Here is a 26,460-nt window from a genome sequence, read left to right as displayed (position 1 = left end):
ATTGCACAGCAAAAAGGTTCATCCCTGGGGTGTATTTTTAACTTGATAGTGCATCCAGACTAATTTACACCTACAGCTTTGGTTATATAAATGGTGGCTCCATGAAAATATATTGTCATTAAAGACTAGCTGCTCATTAATTCACTGAATGTTTATTGAATGCTTCCTATGTGCAAGGTCTTATTTGGGGAGCCGCCCATCTTACCAAATAACTTAGTGGACAACCTTAAGACACAGAATTCAAGGAGCACCCACACTCTCCTGCTGTGACTCTTGCTATCCCTCCCACCAGTGACTCCCCTCTTTCTCTTTGCCTTTTCTCTGTAGCGTTCACATTTCACTTTGACCACCAGCAAATCAGACCCTTTAGACTTTTGCATTATACTGTAAAAGAAAAACAATCTGGTAGCTAAAGCTTCGGCATCCAGATGTTCATTAGAAAGTATGTCATCTGGGAATTCTCTCCAGAGCTGCCTCTTGATGCCCAAAGGCAACTGGCACTGATTCAGGCTCATGCACTTTAGTCAAGTCTTCACATGCCCCATCCTCTGCTGCCTTTGGCTTTGGGGCTGTCTCTCATGTTCCCAGCACCCTTGCAGGCAATAGGGCTCCATGGGCTCCAACCCTCAGGACACTCTGGGTGAAGGAAGGGTGGAGGCTTCTTGGGCCCTTGGATGACAGTGGGCAGGATTCTGATGGAGCCTTCCCATGGGCCTGGTCCTGTCACCAGCTGCAGTCCTTAGGACAGCCCCAGAGTGCTTCTGTCTCAGTTGCAGTGAAAGGTCAGCATTTCAATCTGGTGTTTTCACACATCTTAAATTAATTTCATAGGCCGGGCATTCGAGGAGCATCTCTCTTTAAACAATGTGGTTAAGCCGCCGCGCTCTTGCTCATAGGCAACATTCCGCTCACATTATGATGTGGTTTCTGGAAGTCAGCTTGCTAAACTAAACTAAGCTGTTTCATTAATGAGAGTAAACTCAAAGGAGAATGTGTGAGTGTAGACAAGACTTTGCTCTCTACCAGTAATTCCAACAGCCAGGTATGTAGGGAAACCGGAGAGAGGAAATGTCTCTTCAATTCACAGTGGCTGACAATCTCCCTCCCCTCCCTGCCCTCCTTCCCACACTCCTTTCTTATCTTTCTCTTCTTCCTCTGCTTCTTCTCCTTCTTTCCTTCCTCTTTCCCCCTCCTCCTTAATCCTCTTTCTCTGTCTCTCATCTCTAGATCCTTGTGTCTTTCTGTTTCTTGTCTCTGGGTTCCTGCATCTCTTATCTCTGTCACTGCCTCTCTGTCTCATCTCTGATCCCTGTCTCTGACTCGTCTCTGGGTCCCTGTGTCTGTCTCATCTGTCTCTCTGTGTTGTTTCTGATCCCTGTCTCTGACTTGTCTCTGGGTCCCTCTGTCTCTTGTCTCTGGGTCCTTGTCTCTGTCTCTCTGTCTCTTGTCTCTGTCTCTGCCTGATCCCTGGCCCTGTCTCGTCTCTGGGTCTCTCTGTCTGTCTCTTGTCTCTGTATCCCTGACTGTCTCTTGTCTCTGTGTCCCTGTGTCTGTCTCATCTGTCTCTCTGTGTTGTTTCTGATCTCTGTCTCTGACTCGTCTCTGGGTCCCTCTGTCTCTTGTCTGAGTCCTTGTCTCTGTCTCTCTGTCTCTTGTCTTTGATCCCTGTCCCTGTCTCATCTCTGGGTCTCTCTGTCTCTTGTCTCTGGGTCCTTGTCTCTGTCTCTTGTCTCTGCCTCTCTGTCTCATCTCTGATCCCTGTCCCTGTCTTGTCTCTGGGTCTCTCTGTCTATTTCTTATCTCTGGGTCCTTGTCTCTGTCTCTCTGTCTGTCTGTCTCTGTCTCATCTCTGGGTCCCTGGGTCTGTCTGTCTCTGGGTCCTTGTGTCTGTCTCTTGTCTCTGGGTCCTTGTCTCTGTCTCTCTGTCTCTTGTCTCTGTCTCTGCCTCCGCCTCTTGTCTCTGGGTCCCTGACTGCCTCTTGTCTCTGGGTCCCTGACTGTCTCTTGTCTCTGGGTCCCTGTGTCTGTCTTATCTGTCTCTCTGTGCTGTTTCTGATCCCTGTCTCTGACTCGTCTCTGGGTCCCTCTGTCTCTTGTCTGAGTCCTTGTCTCTGTCTCTCTGTCTCTTGTCTTTGATCCCTGTCCCTGTCTCATCTCTGGGTCTCTCTGTCTATCTCTTGTCTCTGGGTCCCTCTCTCTTGTCTCTGTCTCTTGTCTCTGCCTCTCTGTCTCATCTCTGATCCCTGTCCCTGTCTCGTCTCTGGGTCTCTCTGTCTGTCTCTTATCTCTGGGTCCTCGTCTCTGTCTCTCTGTCTGTCTCTGTCTCATCTCTGGGTCCCTGGGTCTGTCTGTCTCTGGGTCCTTGTGTCTGTATCTTGTCTCTGGGTCCTTGTCTCTTGTCTATCTGTCTCTGCCTCTCTGTCTCTTGTCTCTGGGTCCCTGTGATGTTCTGTATCTTGTCTCTGGGTCCTTGTCTCTGTCTCTCTGTCTCTTGTCTCTGTCTCTGCCTCTGCCTCTTGTCTCTGGGTCCTTGTGTCTGTCTCATCTGTCTCTCTGTGTTGTTTCTGATCCCGGTCTCTGACTTGTCTCTGGGTCCCTCTGTCTCTTGTCTCTGGGTCCTTGTCTCTGTCTCTCTGTCTCTTGTCTCTGTCTCTGCCTCCGCCTCTTGTCTCTGGGTCCCTGTGTCTGTCTCATCTGTCTCTCTGTGTTGTTTCTGATCCCGGTCTCTGACTTGTCTCTGGGTCCCTCTGTCTCTTGTCTCTGGGTCCTTGTCTCTGTCTCTCTGTCTCTTGTCTCTGATCCCTGTCCCTGCTTCGTCTCTGGGTCTCTCTGTCTGTCTCTTGTCTCTGGGTCCCTGACGGTCTCTTGTCTCTGGGTCCCTGTGTCTGTCTCATCTGTCTCTCTGTGTTGTTTCTGATCCCTGTCTCTGACTTGTCTCTGGGTCTCTCTGTCTGTCTCTTATCTCTGGGTCCTTGTCTCTGCCTCTCTGTTTGCCTGTCTGTCTCTGTCTCATCTCTGAGTCCCTGGGTCTGTCTGTCTCTGGGTCCTTGTGTCTGTCTGTATCTTGTCTCTGGGTCCTTGTCTCTTGTCTATCTGTCTCTGCCTCTCTGTCTCGTCTCTGGGTCCCTGTGATGGTCTGTATCTTGTCTCTGGGTCCTTGTCTCTGTCTCTCTGTCTCTTGTCTCTGTCTCTGCCTCTGCCTCTTGTCTCTGGGTCCCTGACTGTGTTGTCTCTGGGTCCCTGTGTCTGTCTCTTGTCTCTGGGTCCTTGTCCCTGTCTCTCTGTCTCTTGTCTCTGGGTCCCAATCTCTGTCTCCCTTCTCCTCCCCTACCTCCCACCTTTACTCTCCTCTCTATTCCCCTTTTCCATTACACTCTCCCCCACCTCCCATCATCTGGACAATATTCATTCTTCATCTCCATCCACTTCTTAGTCAAAACAGAATATGTTGGATTTTCATTATAAGAATTTTTTGTCAGGTAAGCTTACTGGGTTTTGTTTCTGCAAAAATTAAGAAAATGTCAAGATTAAAACAAAACACCCACAACAGGAATAGAAATATTTTCCTTTTAGGATAAAGCAAATCCAACCAACCAACCCAAGCCTACCATTTGAATATCAAAAAGAGAGTGGGAAGGAAAATCCTGACTTGAAGATGACTTGTTTTCTTTTCCAGTCGTGGGATGTGCCATCGATTTTCTCTGGGCTTTCATCTTTATATTTGATGGTGACCAATCAAGCCCATTACTTGCCATTGTAGCTGGGGTAGTAGAGCAGGGTCTGCATGGCCCTGACACTTCTTAAGCATTGTGAGCTCTGTCAGGTTTCACTTCTCATTTGCCTCATCTGTAAAATGGGGATAATGCCTCTTTTATGTGCTTCATGGAATTGTGGTCATTGAATGATATCTTCTAATATAGAGCAATACATACATCCTAGATACTCTTGGGCTTTCACTCAGAGTAAAATGCCTATAAATGTGAAAGTGCTATATTTGTTATTCCTCACTATTAAGTAGACATAGATTTCCTTGCTTTCCTCTCTCTATACATCCTCAATTTCAATTTATATAGCAGGGACTTTACAGGGCATTACAAACTACCTCCAAAAAGTGATTCCACATTATTCCCACTTAAACACTCTATGTTCCATCCATGCTGACTTACTTGCTTTTCCATATATATATATATATATATATATATATATATATATATATATATATATATATATATGAAAAAATTCATCTCCTCCTTTTTTGGCCTTGTATTGGCATGGATGAGAGGGATCTGCATCCTTAGAGGGATCACCTATCTATTTAAATATTGGGTATATATATATATATATATATATATATATATATATACACACACATATATATAAACATATGTATAATTATGTGAATATGTGTATATATGTACACATTTGTTAACTGTATCTCCCACTCCCTTCTACCCACAACTGAACAATTGTAAAAAATAAAAACAAAACCCTCATTACAACCATGCATGGTTCAATAGATCAGTAAAACAAACTCCTGTCTGGGTCAGACATGTCCAATAATGCATGTCTCACTCTGCATTTTGAGTACATTTCTCCACAAGTGATTGTAGGGTATTTTATCTTCTGTCCTCTTGCATTATTATTTATCATTGCATTGATCAGAATTCTAAACTCTTTTAAAGCTATTTTTCTTTATAATGTTATCATTTTATAAATTATCCTCCTAGTTCTACTTACTTTATAGCTACTCATAGAGGTTGTCTCAGTTTCCTCTGAAATTGCCTATTTTGTCATTTCTTATGATATTATAATAATATGTCATTACATTCATATATAAACATATACATTTGTGTGCATAACTTATTAAGAGTTACATAGTCTGTTAGGGACTCTCCTAGTTTACAGCTTTGAACTATTAGAAAAAAGAGCTATTAATATATCTCTGTGCACATGGCTCCTTTTCTTTTCTCTTTGATCTCTACATAGAATTGACCTAGAAATGGTATTGCTGGGTTTAACGGTCTGACCAGTTTGGTGACTTTGTGGGCATAGTTCAAAATTGCTTTCTAGAATGGCTGGACCCATTCACAGTTCCACCAATGGGACAATAATGTATCTTTTTTGGGCAAGGACTGTTTTGATTTTTTTTTGTTGTATACTCAGTACCTGATATAGTTCCTGGTATATGGGAGATATTTAACAGATGCTAGTCGAATGAAATGAAATTAGCTTAATTTACCATCCAGTACAGGAGATCCCTTCTTCAACATGGGATAGTCACCTTCAGTTCTTCCCATTGCCCACCTGCCATCTTTCACTAAAGACAAGGACTTGTGTTACCCACCAGGACATTATTTAAATGTTGTTGTGTTTTCAATTCAACAACTCCTGCCTTTTAGAATCTATGTTTGATGGACCTCAAATGGACTCAGATCTGGTAGTGTTTTTTAAGGCAGTAAGGAGAAAATATTATTACTATCTCAAGTATCATCTTTTAGAAGATGAGGAAGACGGAAGATATGCTTAGTTTAGGAACATTTTTATATACCTAGCAATGCTAATTGACTCTTACACCCTGTAACGGATGACTGAGGAAGACTGTAGATTCCTCTTTAGAGGACTTTTAAATATAGACCATCATCTCCTATCCTTACAGTGGGTTAAATGTGGTCCTTCCTAAAAGCAGAGGCTGGTCAGGATAACCTTTAAAGGTCTCTTTCTGTCTTAAGATACACTGATATATCTTCAAAGAAAACCCAGAGCTTCATGCAAAGGACATTTTTTCATCTACCAAAACTGCATATTTTTACTTAGTTATTTTAAAAGCAATATCAAACCCAGAGAGAAAAATATAGCATTGATGCCAGATCTGATGAGAGCTAACACTTAGTATCAACATGAATACATTTGAATATAAAGAGGTTGGCTTCATCTGACAGCAATGTGTCTCAGGGCTTGGTTGGGGAGGGGGTGAAGTATGAGAGAGAGCAGAACTCTGGTTCTTTTCTTGTTTTAGCTTCTGTGGTTGTACTCCTCCACTTCTGAGCAGGTGCAAGTTGCTATACAACACCCCTCTCAAGTCTTTCCCCCCCTTTCTCTTCTTTGTCCCTTCCCTCAAAGCCTCAAGTTATGGATTGGGGCTGGGTTATGGAGGTCTGGGAAGATTACTGGGAGGGGGATATCAGCCATTTCACTCACTGGTTTTCTTCCCACTTCAAGTCTTACCTCTACTGAATTTCTTTGTTTTTCAGATTCTTTGTCATAGGATCAGACTGTGGGGACAGAATCAGGGGTGTGCCAGAACCGGCCCGAACCAGCTGGAAAGACAATTGTTAAATTTTTAGTGTGAGTATTCAACCTTGGAAACCAGCAAGTGCTACAATTCAGGGATTGATTTATTGATATGGTTTGTCTAGGATTATAAAAGTGATAAAATGTTAATAATGCAGAATTATATATGTATACCTATACACACATATACATACATATTCACACCCTACCCCATCCCCCACATATATACATACATATGTGTATATATATATATATATATATATATATATATATAGAGAGAGAGAGAGAGAGAGAGAGAGAGAGAGAGACAGATGAGAGAAAAAGAGAGGGAGTGCGAGGGAGAGGGGGAGAGACACAGAGGAGGGAGGGAGGGAGGGAGGGAGGGAGGGGGAGAGAGAGAGAGAGAGAGAGAGAGAGAGAGAGAGAGAGAGAGAGAGAGAGAGAGAGAGAGAGTGAGAGAGAGAGAGGAAAAGAGTGAGGGAGGGGGAGAGAGAGGGAGTGAGCATGCAAGCTGGTTGTTATCCATTTACCAGAAGACTACTGAGACAGATAGTCTTTGTTAGAAGGAAATAGCAATTGTATTTTTATTTTGTAAGACAAATGGTGTAACAGAAAAATAGAGTGAACTCAGTTGGACAGAGTTCAAATCCTACCTCTAACACTAACTACCTGTGTAAATTTAAGAAAGTCACTTCTCTCATTTATAGAAGGAAGATATTGAAATAGATCTTTGTGAAGGCCCCTTCTAACATTCTATGATTCATTTAGGTAAAAGAGCAAATATAGAATGGAAAAAATTTCCTTCTTACTCCTCCTTTCCATTTACTCACTAAGGTGAGATGAAATTATAGCATTGTTTTTTGTTCTTTTTCTTTTGGAGGCAACTGAGGTTAAAGGACTTGCCCAGAGTAATGCAGCTACTAAGTATCAGAGGCTGAATTTGAACTCCTCTATCCTCTGAGCCACCTAGCTGCTCCTTATAACATTTATTTTTATTTTTATTTTTTATTTAGGGGCAAAGGTTAAACTGCTCGTAGATATCAAGTATCTGAGGTCACATTTGAACTCAGGTCCTCTTGACTACAGGGCTGGTGGTACTTTTTTTTTTACTGTGCCACCTAGCTGGCACATTTATAACATTGTTTTAACCCAATATGCTCAAGTCTCTTCAGCCAAAACAAGTGAACTGTGCAAGATGGTCCAATCATAACTGATCTAGTTATTAATTCCTTTATGAGAGATGAAAAGGCCAACAGAAATTGACCTGTGATTTGACCTCATTTAGCCATAGCTTCAATTCAGACCCAATATATTGATTGACTTTTATAGGATTTAGAACTAGAAGGAACCATCTCTTCCATGTACACCCTTTACAACATAATAAAGATAAGGAAACAGACCCAAGAAGGGAAGTAACTTGTCCAAGGTAACAGAGATAATAAGTAACAGAACACAAATTTGAATCCAGGACTTCTAATTCCAAATCCAATATTCTTCCTGCAATACTCTTCTTGTAAGAGTAAAGAGAGGAGAGGAACAAAGTTCAATGAAATTGCATGAATGGCCACAGTGAGCCATAGACATTAGTATCCAAAATTTAGAACAGTAGGGATCTTAGACATTATGTAGCCCAATTTCATTTTTTTTTCCTGAGAAACTGAAACATAGTCACCTAGCCAATAAAAGACACCCAGTTTCATCAAATTCATTGATCTTTCCATTGTACTAATATTTTAATAAAGATCCTGAGAAATCAATTCTACATCATCTTAAAAAAATTTTTTTAAGGTAGAGTCAACAGATGATAAAATCCACATCTCTACATCAGGCTAAAGCTTTCCATGAGAGGACTGTATCTGCTATAAACTTTCTTTCCTTCCCCATTACTCCACTAATATGCTTGTTGATTGATTTATTAAGGATATAATCTTCACTGTTGATTTGAATGTGTAGTTATATCCTATAATGGATCAGAATCAACCCCTGAATGATTAGATAATTCTCCATTAAAACTCAAGGAAATTGGATTCACTGTCTATATAACAAAGGCCACCATGAAACCATAGGAACTATGCATAACTTAATTATTTCCTAGGTTAAACATTTGGAAAGTCATATTAATTCTTTTATGTAATTAGAGAGTATAGGGGATGGCCTTAATACAATGTTTAAGCTACCCTCAATTTAATTCAATAAACATTTATGAGAACTTACTAGGTTAAAGGTGTTGTGTTATACTAGGGATAGGAAAATAAAAACAAATTTGTTACTCTCAAGGAATATGGGAGAATATGACAAGTATACAAGTAAATAAGAATATTCAAAGTAAATACAAATTTATTTCAAATGAGAAAGACTACTAATAGTTGGGAATTGGGAAGGAGGATCAGGAAAGACTTTAGAAACATGAAGACAAATGAGGTGGACTTTGAAGAGAGCTATGGATCATAAGACGTGAAGGTGAAGAGAGAATGCATTTCAGATATGAAGGGCCATCTGTATGTAGGTATGGAAGAGAGAAAAAAAAAGTTTGGAACTCAGATAGTCCAGAAAGGAGAATACATAAAGGGGAGCAATATGAACTAAGATTAAGGTAGATGAGAACTAGATGCAGAAAGCTTGAAATGTCAATAGGTTGGTGCAGGATGGCTTTTAAGAAAAATTAATTTAATTTTTCTCAATTACCTAAAATTTTTTTTAAACATTTGTTTTTACAAAATTTTGAGATCCAAATTTTTCCTCCCTCCTTTTATTCTACCCTTTCTTTGGGAGGCAAATAAATTGATATAGATTATGCATATGAAATCATACAAAACATACTTCCATATTAGCTATGCTGCAAAAGAAAACAGACCAAAAATAAATAAATCCAAGAAAAATAAAGTTTAAAAAGTATGCTTTGATTTGCATTCATGCACCTCAATTCTTTCTCTAGTGATGGATAGCATTTTTCAGCATAAGACTTTTGGAATTATCTTGGATTGTTGTATTACTAAGAATAGTTGTCATTCATCATTATAATACTGATGTTATTATGTATACAATGTTCTCCCAATTATGCTTACTTCATTTTTCACTAGTCATCTAAGTTTTCCAGGTTTTTCTGAAACCATCCTGTTCATCATTTCTTATAGCACAATATTATTTGATCACAAACATATACCACAACTTGTTCGGTCCTCAATTGATGGGCATTAACTTTAGTTTCCAATTTTTTGCCACCATAAGAGTTGCTATAAATATTTTTGTACATATAGGTCCCTTTCTTTCTTTCCTTGTGTCTCAATTTTTCCATATCCTCTCCAACACTGATCATTTTCCATTTTTTGTCATTTTTGCCAATTTGATAGGTGTGAGGTAGAACCTTAGAATTGTTTTAATTAGCATTTCTCTAATCAATAATGATTTAGAGCATTTTCATTTGACTATATTGGAGTAAACCCATATACTTATAAATTTGACTCAGTTCTTTTATATATTCTAGAAATGAGGCTATTATTAGGGAAATTTGCTATAAAGTTTTCTCCCAGCTCCTGCTTCAGGGTGGCTTTTTAAAAGATACATTCCCTCACTCTCCCATTCTCTTTCTCTCTAATCTGTTCTTCTAAAATTTGGCATGTGAAGACATTCCGAGGGGCTATTGGAACAGATCATAGTAGGTGCTCAATAAATATTTGTTGATTGATTGATTGCAAATGTGGGGCAAAGGGTGACTGAATGACTTTAAAAGTTAGCCCCTCAAATAAAGATCTGGCTGGCATTTGGCTACTGATAGTTAGAAAAACAAAACAACAACAAAAAAGCAATCTTAAGAGGTCACTGGAGCAGGATGTGCCTCTACCTAATCTAAGCTGTTTATCCTGCTCCCACAGAACTCCAGCTAAATAAATTCCACCTCTCTTGATAACCCTTAACCCTACTGTTCTCTTAACTCTAAAAACCAAGGCGTATTCACAAATGTTCACCTTAAATCTATTTTATTACAATTTAAATTGTCTCTGATCACTGTTTTTTTCTCCCCCAAATCTCCTTTGTAATGAGTAAGAACAATCTCTTCCTAATTCTGAAAAAAAATATCAGTTATTGGTGGCCCTATTTAATAAGAAAGGAGATTCTATAAATCTTTGGCCTAAAATTAGCCCAAATTTACAAAATTACAGAGTATGATGCTTTCAGATTTGAATCTGGCTCTGCTAGGAACTCTCCATGTACCTTTTTACAAATCACTGCCACTCCTTAGATCTCAGTTTAATTATCTATAGAATTCGGGGGTTGGACCAGTTGTTTGATGGAATATTCTATATTAGGGTCAGAGGAATCAAGTTAAACATCTAAGTCATTTCTACTCTGTGTGACCCTAAATAGGCCATTTAACTTTTCCATACCTCATTTTCTTCATCTGTAAAATGGAATTGGGAATGAGTTAATTTCCAATTTCTCTTTCAGTTCCTAATCTATGATTCTCTGATAATTAAGGCCCCCTTCAACTCCAAATCCCATTATTCTATGATAAGGATTAGCAGCTGATAAAAATAGAATTTTTAGGTAAAGGGAAGAGGGACCCCCCCCCCCACACACACACACCAGGGTCCTTGAACCTAGTTGAACATGGAAAAGGAACATAAGGAAAGTCAGTAAATTTCCCCAACTTGACTCAAGAAAGATGGAAGCTTGAAATTACATCTGCATGTGTCACTTAAGGTGAAATGAGATGGAAAAGATGCAATACTAAATACACCCCACTTGGAGTTGATTTACTTCTTCCCCCTCATTAGTTTTCTATTACAGCAGCTCTTCTCTCCCCTCGTAGTTGCCACCCCACTTGAAGTTACAATCTGCAGAAACAGGAAAGGTTGAACTGAGGCTGGGCAGTCGCCCATGCATGTGGTTCACTAGCCGTGAATGCGGCAACAAGAAAAGAAGCCAACTGTTTGCTCAGAGGTTGAATGGATTATTTCAAGAAATGAATAAGGGCCATGGGAAGCAAAGCTTCCTCCAGCACTAAACACTTCCCTTTTTGCTTGTTAAGAGAGATTCAGGAATATATTTAAGGGTTACTTACTGTCTTTGTGCAAATATTTTATAAATATTGGGCAATGCAGATAACTCAGCATGTATTTATTTTAAAAATCTCAGGGATGCAAAGTATATGCTAGGCACTGGGGATATAAAAAATAACATAATCCCTACTTTCATGGAGTTTACAGTTTAGAGGTGGGAGAGGTAAGGAAAAAAATTGATGCAAATAAAACATTCCTTTTTTCCACTGTTGAGTGGACAATTCATTTAATCTGTCTTTCTTAAGAGTTTTATCAGCTTTAAAATGGAAATAATTAAAACAGATTCCCAGGGTGGCTGTGAGGATTAAATGAGATAAAAAATTGTGAAGAGTTAAGTGTGGGTTGTGGTCCTTCCTTCCTTTTTTCTTTCCTTGTCAGGACCAAAGTAATATGTAAAATGGCTTACAAATCTTAAAGTACTATATGAATCCTCTTATCTCATTTCTCAAAACAGAGGGTTAGAACAGACTATATCAAAATTTCCTGCTAGAGTTGACATTCTATGATCTTTTAAGTTAAATTATGTAATAATTTCCAACAGTTTATGAGAGTCTCTGAAGAATAGCAAAAAATGTGTTCTCAAAGTGGTGTAGAGGAAAGAACACCAAGTTTTGAAATCCTAAGACTTGGATTCAAGTTGGCCTTGTACTCATTAGCTTTATGACCTTGGGGAAAACATTTAGCTTCTGAGTTTTAATTTCCTTTCTTATAAAATGATATTAGATTTTGTTTCAGGTTTGTCAAGGTTTCTTTCAATTCTAATGGTCTTTAATTTCAAGGAGTATTTTAGTGAAATGTTGTTTTATGGCTGAATTCAGGTATAAGGGTTTTTTTCTTTCCTTCTTTCAAAGAAAATTTATTTCTATTTGAAAACCATATGTATCCAGAGTTGTCATTGTGAAGATATAGTTCAAAGACCTGAAATTGCAATGGATATAAAAAATCAAGCCTCTGCCATTATGGTACTGTGAGACATATAGCTCTATATAAAAATGCCCAGCCTTGAGCTCTCCAAATAGTAAGGTTCCCTCTCAACTCTTCTAGAGCTGCAGAGGGAAAATCTCCATCTGTACCATCAGTTACCAATACATTTCCATTTCCGCTGCATAAAACACAAGGGGAAAATAGAAATGAACACAGATTGTTGAGAATATATTTGCCTAAAATGAAGTTCACTAGAATCAGAATTTCAGAGTTGGAAGGGTCCTTGGCAGTCTAACTCAAACCCAAAAAAGAATCCCCACTGCCACACAGATGACAAATGGTCATTCAATATTTCTTTGAAGACCTCTAGTAATGGGGAATCCACTAGACTACGAAGCAATCCATTCCACTTTGGAACAGATATAGTAAGAAAATTTTTCTTACATCAGAGTTACATTTGTTTTTTGCCTCCATTGTTCCTAATTCTATCTTCTTAGGGGTCAAGCAAAATAATTTTATTCCTTCCTCATGAAAGCTTTCCAAGTATTTAACATCATCTATCTTGTCCTTATTGCATCTTTTCTCTTTCAGGTTAAACATACCCATTTCTGTCAATCAACCATCATTTGGCAATGGACTCAAGATCCTCCATCATTCTTGTCATTCTCAGTAATCTCATACACTACAGATCTAAACTAAAGTTCGTGGAAAGTTGGGAAAAGAACTAACCATTTGACTTGGTGAAATTATCCATCACACCTTAAGAGCTTATCAATAGTATTAACAATTATTTATGCCTATTCTAAATATTATTACTCTAACTCTATCCCCATTTAGTAGAAAAAGAGGTTAAGTCAAAGTCAACACTTAAATAACTAAAATTTATACATGTTTCACACACAAATGCATATATGTACACACATATATCATTTTGTTTTTATAATGAAATGAAATAGAAATTAATGTTATTCTCATTTTATAGATAAGGAAACTGAGACTGAGAGGTTAAAGAGACTTACCTAGGTCATGAAGCTTTTAAGTCTAAAGCAGGATTTGAACTGAGGTCTTCCTGACTTCAAGTCTAGTATTGTGGGCACCATGCCCACTTGGCTGGCTTCATCCAAGTCTTGGACCTAGCATTGCACTTTTTACTTCTCAGAGGAAAAGCCCAGTTTGAAATCAATGCTCTGAATTATCTGGTAATTCTACTTGAATTTTCTTTTAGGCTCCAGGCCAGGTGGGTTACTTTTGCTGATTTTGATCAGAGTTGCTCAAAAACCCAAAAGCTTCCATGGCTAATTCCTCTGCACTCAACATAATTTTGTTGGGTCAATTTTTTCCTCTGCATACATATCAACATTAAAAAAGTGATTATTTCATGGGGACTTGTGACTTGGGTTTTTTTTTAAAGGTGTTCTGAACAAATGTATCCCAGATAAAGTTTTCTCACTGTTGCTTTGCCTTTTCCAATGAAACTTCCCAGAGCACTTTGGAAGGACTTTATTGACTGAAAAGTGTCTCCATAAACTTCCACATAGTGTTTGTTGACCAATTTGTGCAGCAGGAACATTGTTTACATTGAAAATTCAAATCACAGCTTGCCTTTCATTCTAATTTCATTTTGACAATCCATATGGAATCAAATTCAATTTTCTGGGTCACATCAGATTACCTCTTGTGATTTCACCAGTTAGATTGTAAGCCCCTTGAAGTGAGAGATCACCTGTATTTTGTATCCTCCCACTCCCCTACATCAATCATAATGCCCTACCAAGAACAGGCCAATTCATGGAGAATTGTATTATCTCTGTTCTTTCAAAGGCAGAATTATATTAATTTTATTTTGGATTGGGGTAACCTTTACTGTTTGTCAAATGAGTTACAATAGATGCACATAGACACACTTGAAAAAAATTCTTTATTAATTTTTCACTTTTCATTACAAAATGTACGTTGCCAACAACTTGAATAACCTACTTGCTTTTTAAATTTTTTTTAACCCTTTGCTTCAGGGACTCAGGATCTCCCTATCACTAAAAGTGTTGGGAAATACTGACTGGCTGGAACCAAGGGGTCATTATTTTGCTATTTATTTCCTTCTCTCAAGCTCTGGAAAAAAATGTCCTCTGTATAAATTAAACAATGAAAAAAAATGGTGTCAATTCTAGGTCATTACAGTCAACAGAATTGTAATAATGCATCCAAAATGTGTGGCCACAATATAACAGGTATACATTTTGAATAAAGAAAGAAATGACATTCTAGCCTTGTTAAAAGGATAATGGTCCCATATTTTTTATTAACAGGTTAGCAAAACAAAATCCAATGGATTACAATATTTACATGTTATTTGAAAAATAAAGTAGTGATAAAAGCATGTCACAATCATTTTCTTTTTTTTCTTTTTTCTTCTTTTTTTTTTGTTTTTTGTTTTTTTGCTTTTTTGGTAACCATTACAAACACCCAATCCAGGTATGGAACTGTTTAAATACATTTGAAATGAGGCCAATTTAAAACAAATATGGACACAAAATGAGTATTTGTCTAGATAGTTCACACCCGCCCCCTTTCTGGTTTCCACAAGATGCTTTCCCTCCCTTCAACCCTCCCCCAAAATAAAATAAACACCCTGCAAATAAAAACCTTATAACAGCAATAAAGGAAAAGGGGAAAAATAAAAATAAAAACCATGCTTTTCAAGTAAGCACCTATTCCACAAATGCAACATCTTTCCATGGATTTTATTTGAAGCTGTGTGGGACCACTGTCTTCTCAGCAACTCCCCTTCCCTTTCTGCCCTCCCCGCCCTCCCCCAGACCCTCCCAGTAAAAAAAAACAAAAACAGGAAAACAAAAGGACACACACACACACACACACACATACACACACATACACACACTCATACACACCAGTGTGCACATGGGCACATGCACACACATCTAAAAACTAGGTTTCAATAAAAGTTCTTTCTACTTTTTTTGGAACGAAACCCTTTGTTCACAATCAGAACATACCATATGTGTAGACTCAGATTCAGCCAAGGCTGCTCCCCTCCTGTGACCACTAACAAGGGGGAAACATAGCAGCTCTTCTTTAGATCCATTAACAAGCAGTTCTCCAGGCTCCTGGTAGGACAGACATATTTCTCATCCTCTCTAGCCTTAGGGATGTGATTCAAACACATCCTCTTGCCCACCAAAAACAAACTTTAAGAAAAAAAAAAGGAACAAGAAGTTTGAAGACCACACATGAAAAGCCAGCCAATCTTAACAGAAACTATTTGTGTGAGACCGATAATATGTTAATTCAACAAGCAACAACATCAACAACAAAAAAATGGTGACGAGGACCTCCTTGTCTGGCCCACAAGCTGCATAGCTGTGCCCTAAGTTTGGTTCTTTAGTTAAATTAAAAAAAAAGTTAACTTCTTTGTTATTTCCATGTTGAAAAATCAAAACATTCCTATTCACAAGAACTAAATCTCCCTTACTTCCCCCCCCATAAAAAAACAAACAAAATTCAAAACATTGTACATGAAAAAACTGAATTGTGCTGCATTTGTAACACCGCAGGTCAATAGAAAAAGTAACATGTGGCAAACAAAGCGGCACAATCCCCTTGAAATTAGCTCACGCGGATCTATCAAATCCTAAATTATGGTTCAACACTAACAAACAGCTTACCTGGAATAAAGGATGACAACTCACAAACAGTTATCTAGTAATTAAAGTCTGTTTCTTTTTTTGTTTTGTTTTTTACTAAAATAATTTAAAAATCACAGTATTTTAAGAAATAAAACCCACACTGGGATTTTAAGCACAATTTGTTTTCCTTTCTTTAAAACTTTTTTTCCCCATTCACCATCTTGCCCAGCAGTTCTCTCTACATTTAACCATGACAATGACACAGGTAGTACTGACAAATGCAGAGAATTCCCTTGGTTAATTTTGAGGTACTAGGAAACAGGTGACTGTTTTAAGCAAAGCAGTTTTTTTTTTCTTCCTCAAAGCGGCTGCAGTTAAGTCTGGAAAAAGCTTACTGTATTAAAACTAGAAAAACGCACCAAAAGTTGTGCGTCAAAAAGTTGTCCCCCCTACGAGACGTCTTCTTCCGATCTCACGAAGCTTCCCCTTTCCATTAACCGTCCAAGACTCCACCACAAATCACATTGTATAATGTGGGAGTTGCTTCCACATTCTGAAATGAATGTACTTTCCATATTGAGGTCCGGAAGAAAGGATTCAGTGATGTAATGGAGCCACTTATTCCACCATTTAAATAACTTTAATATACACACTCACTCACACAGGTACCAGTGCTTTGAAAATAGATCGTTCAGTCCTAAAAAGCAGCTTTGTTTCTGTCTTCTCCTTCACCCTCCCTTCCCACCCAACCCCACCCTCCCACCCCGTCATTGATGTTCAAGTAGGGTTTGATTAAGAATCACACCAAATGCTTATTCGTTTTTGGCCTCTGCATTCTCCAGGAGAGATTTGTCAGCAGCTACCACACAGACTGCTACTGTTTCGTCCTTCAGGGAAAAGTCCATTTCCACCTCCTCATCACCTTCTCTTTCTTCTGTTAATGTTATCTCAACATTTTCTTCCAAGTTCTCCTTTGGGTGGTCATCTTCTCTGCTCACTTGCTTGTTGTCATTCAGAGACCTGCAAGAAATATTTATGTAAGAGTGAATTGAACATTTTTTCCCCCAATCAGAAACACAATACTCCTCCTTCCCCTCAATCACAAAAGCACCATCGATTCTCCTCTTACCAGTTGCAGGAACACACAACTGGTCATCTCCAAGGCTGTCTACAACACAGGCTTAGGCCATACCTTTCCAGATCTTGTAATGGTTCCTTGTACCTCTAACACAATTTGGTATATGTATTCCATTACTTGATCATAAATGGTAATGGCAAAGTCATTTTATCCTTACACCCAGTAAATACACCCAGAGGTTTATGAGTTAAAAACATCTACTGAGACTAAGAATATTAACAATAATTTGTGATTCAATAGGCAAGTTAGGAAACAAGTATTAAACCAAAAGATAGAAACAACCTCTAAGAATGTTCACTTGTCTTGAGTCCTACCAATCTGAGGTTCTAACAACAGTAGTTGACAAGGACGACTTGAGCTACGTTTAATCAGACAATTAGATATGAAACTTTAACATCCACCAACAATCTCTGGGAACATCCAGATGTCCCTTACCATGATTCTGATCATTGACTATTAAAAATTAAGTCTGTGCTCTATACAGATGAAGACTGTTCTGTCTTAGCGATGACTTTATTCTCAAGGATGATCTCTAAGCACTTTATAGATATGATCCAACCTACCTAGGAGGCCGGCGGAGGAAGCTGGCACTATCCCCAGAGGCAGGACATTTAAGGCACAAAGAGATGAATGACTTGTTCAAGGTCACTCAATGAACGAGTCAGTCGCAGAGCCAGGAACAGAAGCCAAGTCTTCTGACTCCCAGTCCAACGCTCTATTAGAGAATGTCACGCTAGTGAAAGCTGAATTGATATGGGCCAGATAAAGCGCTACACTTCTAATAGAAAAGCGATGGGATTTTGGTCATTTAGAAATAGGGTACCTTATTTGGCTAGAAGGACCCTAGTGAAAACCAACAGAAAACAAAATAAAACAAAAGCATTCCCGTTTGCTAATTTATTTATAATACCATGAGAATGTGAGCTGCAGACATTCCATAGAGGGTCTATGGGAACCCCTAGAACATTCCCCAGCACCCTCCCCACCATGGCTGCTTCATGTTAGATGATGGAATACTTGGGAGAGCCCACTGGATGGAGACTTACATGCCGTGCCTCAGCACGTGTCTTTCCCATTCAGAACCCTGCGAGAAGGCCCGTCCACAGAACTCACAAGGAAATCGCTTTTCAGGGCAAACCCTGCCTTCTGAAAATCTCATAAGATCTGTGAGAGAAAGAGAGAGAGGGAGGGGGAGAAAATTAACACATTAAAAGACATGAGAAGAAAAATAACTGCAGATCACTGAGGAAAGCTTCTGAGGAGCTCCATTGATTAATGTTGGGTAACCTTTTCTGATTGTTTCTCAAGCTTGACTCAAGTACAATGCTCGAATTGGGGACTTATATTGCCCCTAAACCACTATCATCATTGTCTCCTTTGCTAGGTCCTTTGTTCCTATTTTTAAGGTTTTTCTGATTACTATCCTTTTCCTGAAATCCTTTGCAGGACTTGATTGTAATCTCCTTGAGGACAGGGACCATGTCTGGGGCTTTTATTTATGTCCCTTATAGGACTCTTTATAGAACTTTCTAAAGGCTGGCTCTCAATAAGCCCTAGTTGACCAGATGAATAATTGATAGAGAACACAAAACACTCTTTCTCACAAATGAAAGTAATCCGAGGCTGGTAAGTCCCTGTAGGACCCTGGGCCTGATGATCAGTTTATAGCTTCCTCCCAAACGGGGCCAAAGTCTTTACGTCTATAATAAACAGCTGGGCCTATTCTGCTCCCCGTTCACAATGCGGGCCGGCGGTGCAGGAGGGATCATCTCCAGCGATCTGATCACTCTGCCCACATACACAAGATGTTACGGAAAGATGTCTCGTGCGTGGCATGCCATCTGATAACATCCCTACAACGACATTAACTGGATAGGTGTTTCTCAGCTTCCTTCATCTTTAACACACACACACACACACACACACACACACGCTATGTGAATGGGGCCAGTTTCAACAAAAGATGAAACATTTTCTCACAAATTAAGAAGATCACCACACAAGCCATTAAAAATAATTGCACAGACTATCTCGCTTGATTCTTTTCATTGGAAATGAGACAGCACCATCTGCTCTGAGCATTAATTCCTTAGCAGGGATTATTTGGGCAAGAAATCAACAGAATGCCTTCCTGACTCCTCCCAAACTACATAATGAAAGGGGGTTGGGGGGGGGGGGAGAAGAGGAGGGATTCTGTTTGGTTTAATTTTGATCTCTTCATGCTTGATTTCTTCACTTAAAAAAAAAGCCACCCTAAGATCAAGCTATGGCAGCTGGGAACTGTAGTTTATTCTTGTTCTCTCTCTCTCTCTCTCTCTCTCTCTCTCTCTCTCTCTCTCTCTCTCTCTCTCCAGATAGGATCTATACATCACCTAGACACAAATACATGATGCTTCTTAATAAGGGGGTATGCATCATTAAAGGTCTAAATTGCAAAGGAGGCGAAGGCTCCACTAACACTTTTCCTCTCCCATTATGAAATGTGAAACCAGTTTATTTTTCTTCTAAAATCCTCGGCTACATTTAATCACACAAAAAGGATATCAAGTATTCCAGATCATTCTCTGAGAACACCTCACTAGGATTCTGCTTATTGAAGACTTACAGTTAGCAAAAAAGTTTGGGAGGCTATTGTGCCTTAGCTCTTCTTCTTGGCAAGAATGTACCTAGATAGTGGAAAATTGATTCTGGGTCTGTTCAAAGGACCTTCAGACAATAGTGACTATTCTCCTTTCACTGAGCGGTGTGGGGGAAGGGATGATTTACGCTTGTAATTCCCATTAACATTACTGGAAGTTACTCATGTAAATCCTCCACCCTTTGAGGGAAGAATTCATTCCTCCCCACCCCTAAGACTTTTCCTTTCCATGTGGTTAAGGCTCATGAATGTGGACTACACACTCTTCAGAGAGAATCTATTGGAGACCATTAAGCTCCTTCTAGTCCCATGGAGCTGGATTTTTGCCATGAAGCTCCTGAGGAGGAGAAGAGAGGAGAAACAAGAGAAAGAGAGAAAAATCTGTTCCACGCTCTCCACCATTTCACCTGCCAGGTTTCCTCCCTTTGTCTTCTAAGACTCTGGGGAGGGGGCTGGAGGGGCATGAAGGACTGGAAAGGGCGCCCCGGCCTCTGCCGTACTTTTAACCTCTAAATTCAGATGATGTTAAGTTGGAGAGATTAAAAAGTCATAACATCCAATGAGGAATAATTTATTGCCTGAAGAGAAACAGCAGGGTACACAACATCCTGAAGTGAAAGGGCCCCTTTGTAGCCACTGTCAAAGCATGCACAATGAGACAGAGAGCTCCAGTCACGCCTCACAGATGGGAAGAGTTCACCATGAAGGAAAGAATACACGTGAAATGGAATTTTAAAAAAAGCAAACAAAAACACACACCTCTAACGTCACAACCCTCTCCCTCCCCAAAGGAAGAATTTCTACTGCTTCTGCTAATGAAGGTTAAACATTTTAAATTCTTGTTTAGATTATGCTACTGCTAAAAAAAAAAGGGAAACATTTTTTTACCCCTGAAATTCAGGAGAAAAAAAATAAAAACATTTTGGGAGTGGTGAGTTTTTGAAGAGTTAAAGATACTTCATTTTGTATTTCCTAATCAATTCTTGATTCTTAGAGGTTCTAGCTTCTTGTTTTTATAAATTTAGGCTTCTGATTCGTGAGCCAGAACTATTCTATTAAGGCCATGAAGGAGAAGAGGGAACTTTGGTTCTGAAAGGGGTTTGTAAAAGACCAGTCTTCATCCTCTCATCTTTGGTGGCTAACAAAGGAGTAATAATAGAGAAATCCTACACCAAGAAGTGGGTAAAGGTCAGGTCACCAACCCATCTTGATTAGCTAAAGAAGTCAGAAATATGAAAAATGTATTTGACATGTCCCAAACTGAGTATCCTCTTATTTTCATGAGCTGGGAGAATTCAGAAATAAAAATTCTTTCACAATACAGAAAATTAGCCCCACTTATATATATCACAGCTATAAAACATATCTTAGTCTAATATCTTATTTTTTATTTTAGTTCAATATAACTTGTCTGATTGATCCTGCTTTACAATAGTCTTCAACTTTATTATATGAATCTTTTAACTTAAAAGTCTAAATAACCTAATTCAAATATCCATGCAGTATGAATAAATTTCATACAGACCAACCAACATATATAGATGTACACACAGATATGATAGATAGGCTCCTAAAACTATGAAATCTGAGACTGTAGCAAAGAGATGAGAGTGATTTCTCTCCCTCACCTTTGTCCTCTTCTTCCTTGTCCTCTTCCTCATCACTGCTGGTCATCTCCATTTTCTCCTTCATTTGTTCCAACTGATCCAAATTAACTCGTCCAACCAGCTCAAAGTTACGGCTTACCTTCAAGGAAAAAGTTCAAACAAAAGCTAGAATGATGAATCATTAGAAAAAAAATTTTAAGGTAAATCTGGCAGTAAGTCTATCATCTGAGCAACAGTCAAACAATTCTAGGCTTTGTAACCTACTATTCCAGAAGGTCACCTACTCCCCTCATTCCCATTTCCACTTTCAGGGATGATTCTGTCCACAGGTAAAATAACAAGAATTTACATTTATATAACATTTATATCTCCACAAAATAATAGCTGATATTTATGTAGAATAAAAAAAATTCAAAAATATTGTTACATCATTTTATCTGAACCTTACAATCCTGTGACCTAGTTACTTCTAGCTATCATTTTTATGAATGAGGAAATTGAGGCTCAGAGGAATTAAGTAATCTGCCCATGGACCTATAACTAGTAATTATCTGAATTAAGAGTTTGAACCTGGTCATTCTGATTCCAGGGTTAGCACTCTGTTCATTTTATAAGGTTGACTCTCAACAAATGTTATTCCATCAGATCTTACTAACTCTATGAAAGAGATGATTCAAGAATTATTGCCCCCACGTTACAGATAAAATCTGGAAAGTAAATTTGCTTGCTCCAGGTCACACAATTAGTAAACATCTATCTGATTCCAAGTTCAATGATCTTTTTCACCATACTACTCTATTCCAGATACTGAGTATATTGCTTTCTATATCAAACTGTTCTTAGTACATTGTCATAAGTGGCTCATTTGAAACACAGTATATAAAGCACAGGTCCAACCAGGGAAGAACCTTTCCAAGAAATTGAAAAGAAAAGTATTTATTGATAATGATCATTACTTAGTCATTAATGTCAAAGATCCTGATTATCACAGTCCTTGTAGTATAAGCCCATCTTTTTTAATACTAATTGTTTCCCAATGATAATAGATGGCTATGAGTCATAGAATACCATGACTTCAGAAGAATTAAAATGTTAGTTAAGCTAAAGGAAAAGAGAAGGCATATGGTAAGTCTACTCAGGAACAGTTTGTTACAAATCATGACTTGGGTTTAAAAAATGGTCAAAGATAGTATATATACATGATTGGAGAATATAGTGATAGTAAAGAAAAAGTTGAGTGTGTTGCACCACTATTCATGAAATATTAAAGAAATGGATGAAGGCATCTACCATCCTCAATACATCTGAAGAGGACTTATAATAGGAGTTTTGGGTGGGTGATATTTGCAGGGAGGCAGATGTCTATAATCCCTTCTTCCAAGAAGGCTGAGGTTGATGGCTATTTTGAGCTGAGGAATTCTGAGATGTAATAGGATTAAGTCAATTGGGTGTCCATACTGTCATCAATATGGTAGGCCTCTGGGTAAGGGGAGCCTATAGATTTCCTAAGGAGGTGTGAATTGACCTAGGTTAGAAACAAGTTGTCACACATCTTGTGATGATCAGGAAGTGAGATCAGACCTTTGAGTAGCCACTGCACCTCAGCCTGAATGAGACAAGAAGATTGCACATCTCAAAAAAAAAAATAGAGATAAAAAAATTTCACAGGATGAGAAAGTATGGATAGGCTGTAAGTTGTACTAATTTAAAAAGAACCTAAATGGATGAGATCACTTAAATATGTAAAAAGCCTAAATTAATGTCTAACCAGCAACAAAAGATGTGAAGTTACTCCAGATTATTTCCTCCACTCCCCTAATCAGGAGAGGTTGCTTTTCTTCTTTAGCTGTCTTATTTCCTTTCTTGTCCATTACTCACCTATCCCTATCTAACTATCTAACATCAAACTAGATGCCTTCCCCTTCTAGACACCAGACAGGTCCAAGGGGTACTTTACTCTATTTCCACAATAGAATTCCAGCCTTGGATGAAAGAGGGTTATGGGGCATATCTCAGATTATGCCTGATGACAACTACCCACTATAGCTTGAGATGAGAGCTTAAATTATAACTAGTTACAAACTAGCTAAGATCTAAGGCACAGTGGATAGAGCACTGACCCAGGAGTCAGGAGGACCTGAATTCAAATCTGGCCTCAGACACTTGATAATTACCTAGCTGTGTGACCTGGGCAAGTCATTTAATTCCATTGCCTTACAACCCCACCCCCCCCCCCAAAAAAAGAAGAAGCTATATATGGACTAAAAATGCTCCTACTCAGATCATTGGTTTCTTGAACCAATTTTCTTCACTTAGCTATTTAGTTGAAATGTGGATAAATTCCCCCAAATCTACAGGGGTTAATCAAATCAGTTCTAAGTCATTCACAAGAGGTACCACTAGGACAATCTGGAGTATGAGCAATGTCTTAAGGGAGATGGTCTTAAGGGAGATGATCTAAAGAAGACCAGAGTCATCTGGGGTCAACTTGGAGAAGGCATGGAGTGAGTACTTTAATTCCAAATCAACAAACAGGATTCTTCCAATGAGGTTAAGAGTAAGGAACAAAGAACCTGCTTTGTGGATATGCCAACATATGCCTATTTGGAGGCTTTTGGTATATATCCTTTATCTGTCTCTGTCCAAGATCTCTTGTTACCAATATGTGGGAGGTAGGGAATTAGGAATAGTAGAAGAAAACAGATATTCTTCAAGAAGATATTTACAGGTTATTTGAATTTGTTCTGATATTTGTTTATTAAAATGAACCTTCCTCATTTCTAGGCATATATCCCATTAAGAAATCTATGCTTTGACTCACATATAGATCATATCTAAGATTATAAGATCATAGATGTAGACCTGAAAGGCCTCAAAGACCATCTAATTCAATCCCCTCCTTTTACAGATGAAGAAACTGAGACCCAGGGTCTCAGATTTAAGGTCACACAGAAAAATAAGCAAAAGAGAAGGGATTTGAACCCAGGGCTTTGGACTCCAGAGTTGCTTCCCATTCCACTGTACAACACTGCTATTCTTTGGTAGTGATGTTATCAAGAATGACCACAAAGAAAAACTATATGCTTCAACTTTTTCACATATAACCGCAGAAATTTTAGAGATTCTTTAAGTAAGAAAGTTCTAATTAAGTAAACAGGATCAAGACCCCTTTCAGGGAATCTACAAAGTCAAACAATAATAATACTAAGATGATAAATATAACTCACCTAAACAAAAGCTCTTTGGGGAGTCTTCAATAATTTTTAAGCAAATAAATAGATCTAAATGTGACCCATTGATAGAATATGAAAAAACAATGGACTTGGGATAAAATGAAAATTATAAAATTATCCCAGGACTAGAACTTGAAATGACCTCAGAGATCATCCAGTCCAAATCTTTCATCTTACAGAAGAAGAAATTAAGGACCAGGACTGTTAAAAGCCACATCCAAAGTCAAATAAGCAGTAAGTATCATAGAAAAGATATGAATCCTTGTTTTATCTTGTACTTTCTGGATCATTTCTCTGTTTTATAGGACTTTGGCTATTGCTGGAACTTTTATTAATCCAATACTTCTTAGGTATATGGTTTCTTCTACCCCCTAATTCAGGACTAAGGAGTCTATAAAGAATATTATCAATTCAAATTTATTTAATTCTGTTTAGCCACAAAAATCTACATTTTAACCAAAATGCATTTATACCAAATAGCTGAATATATATAAAATATGTAAGTGTATATATTTACAATACATATATCTACATACACACATACATACATGTATATGTATATATAATATATGTGTGTGCATATGTATATATATATGATAGGCTGCTTCAGCAGATTGTGGATTCAAACATCATGATCTTTCTTGATCCAAAACTGTTCCAAAGCTAGCTATGAGCAATCATTGTTAAGACTTGAGACTTCATTTGGGGTATAAAAAGTAAAATTATTTGGTCAGTTTTAATCTCATCTATCAAACTTTTTTTACTGGAGATGTGAAGGTCTAAAAAGTTGAAATTTTCCTGTTTTTCATGAATAATTTTTTTTCTGTAAAGTTTTAGATTATTCATTTAACTATTTAGACTTAATTCATTTAAAATGGCTAAAACATTTTTAAAGGTTTTTTTCAAAATGTCAATTGACCCACAGCATCAGGTCCTTACAACTTCCTGCCTGCTTTGGGATCACAACATCTCTCTTAAATGCAAAAAGCATGACTCATTTTTGCTTCTTGGGATCACAGACACTTGAACAAGAGAAGAAGGAGGAATCTCACATATAAAACCTTTTTTCCTTGTGGGTTCTTTCCCTGCCCTTGAGATAAGACTTTTGGTCTATAGAGTAATGTTCCTGTCCTAACTACTTCTCTTACCCCTTTAGACCTGTAGAAATTAAAAACAGAATGTATTGAACTACTATTTCAAAAGCCTCAGGTCAGAGTAGTTTAAGAAAATCTAAAAAATTTAGAGATAGAGGAAAGTCACTGGTCCTATGGAATTGATAGTTTTAAAGAAGTTGAAGAAAACATGTTTCTTAATGAAAGGTAAACTGACATTGATAATAAAAAAATCCCTATATATACACACCAAAAGATTTGCAGCAGAACTTTTTGAGATAGTAAAGAATTGCAAACAAGGTAGATGCTCATTAACTGAGGAATAGTTAAACAAATTGTGCTACATGAGTGTAATGGAATTCTATAATGAAATGATATGTGTGAAGAACACAGAAACATGGAAAGCTCTACATGAACTGATGTGGAGTAAAGTCAACAGAATCAAGAAAACAATATCCACAGTTGATTATAACAATGGAAATGAATAAACAACCACACATCAAAAAAATCAAAAATGAAAGCATAAAAATGATAACGATCAAACATGACTTAAATGAAAGCTATGAGAGGTCATCCTTCTTCTAAAGGGGACTGTCTAGTCCAATCTTAGCATTTACTTGAGAGGAAATAGACCCAAAGATATTAAGTGACAAAGATTATATAGCTGGTGAGCGGCAAAGCCAAGTTAAGAAACTACTTTTTTAAAATTCCTTTTTCAATTATCTTTATATCATGCATTGAAAATTAAGTTCCCGTGGGAGTTCTCATCCCTTTGTAGAGATGGAAGGACCATAAGTATTACACATTGCATAT

General features: G+C 38.1%; 1 protein-coding gene and 1 long non-coding RNA gene across 13 annotated transcripts in view; one reads left to right on the top strand and one right to left on the bottom strand.

Moving 5' to 3' along the window:
* Positions 1–952: 952 nt before the first annotated feature.
* On the top strand, positions 953–14,493 carry LOC141495826 (uncharacterized). Its single transcript, XR_012470867.1, has 3 exons — positions 953–1,042; positions 6,252–6,345; positions 12,867–14,493. It is a non-coding gene; the product is annotated as an uncharacterized LOC141495826 (long non-coding RNA).
* A 2,197-nt stretch (positions 14,494–16,690) lies between these two features.
* The window catches only part of ZNF462 (zinc finger protein 462), a 155,295-nt gene continuing 145,525 nt past the window's right edge, over positions 16,691–26,460 (bottom strand). For 11 of the 12 annotated variants that reach the window (XM_074197591.1, XM_074197589.1, XM_074197593.1 and 8 more), the window contains 3 exons: positions 21,324–21,441; positions 18,104–18,221; positions 16,691–16,939 (listed from right to left, as the gene is read on the bottom strand). In XM_074197591.1, the coding sequence (XP_074053692.1) occupies positions 16,732–16,939; positions 18,104–18,221; positions 21,324–21,441 (444 nt within the window). In that variant the 3' untranslated portion in view covers positions 16,691–16,731. Of the gene's footprint in view, positions 16,940–17,620; positions 17,773–18,103; positions 18,222–21,323; positions 21,442–26,460 lie in introns of all 12 variants that reach the window. The other variant, XR_012470865.1, reaches the window with a different exon arrangement.

Source organism: Macrotis lagotis, chromosome 8 (assembly GCF_037893015.1).
Source record: "Macrotis lagotis isolate mMagLag1 chromosome 8, bilby.v1.9.chrom.fasta, whole genome shotgun sequence".
NCBI lineage: Eukaryota > Metazoa > Chordata > Mammalia > Peramelemorphia > Peramelidae > Macrotis > Macrotis lagotis.
The sequence above is the reverse complement of the archived record's forward strand: the minus strand, read 5'-3'. Positions and strand labels throughout refer to the sequence as shown.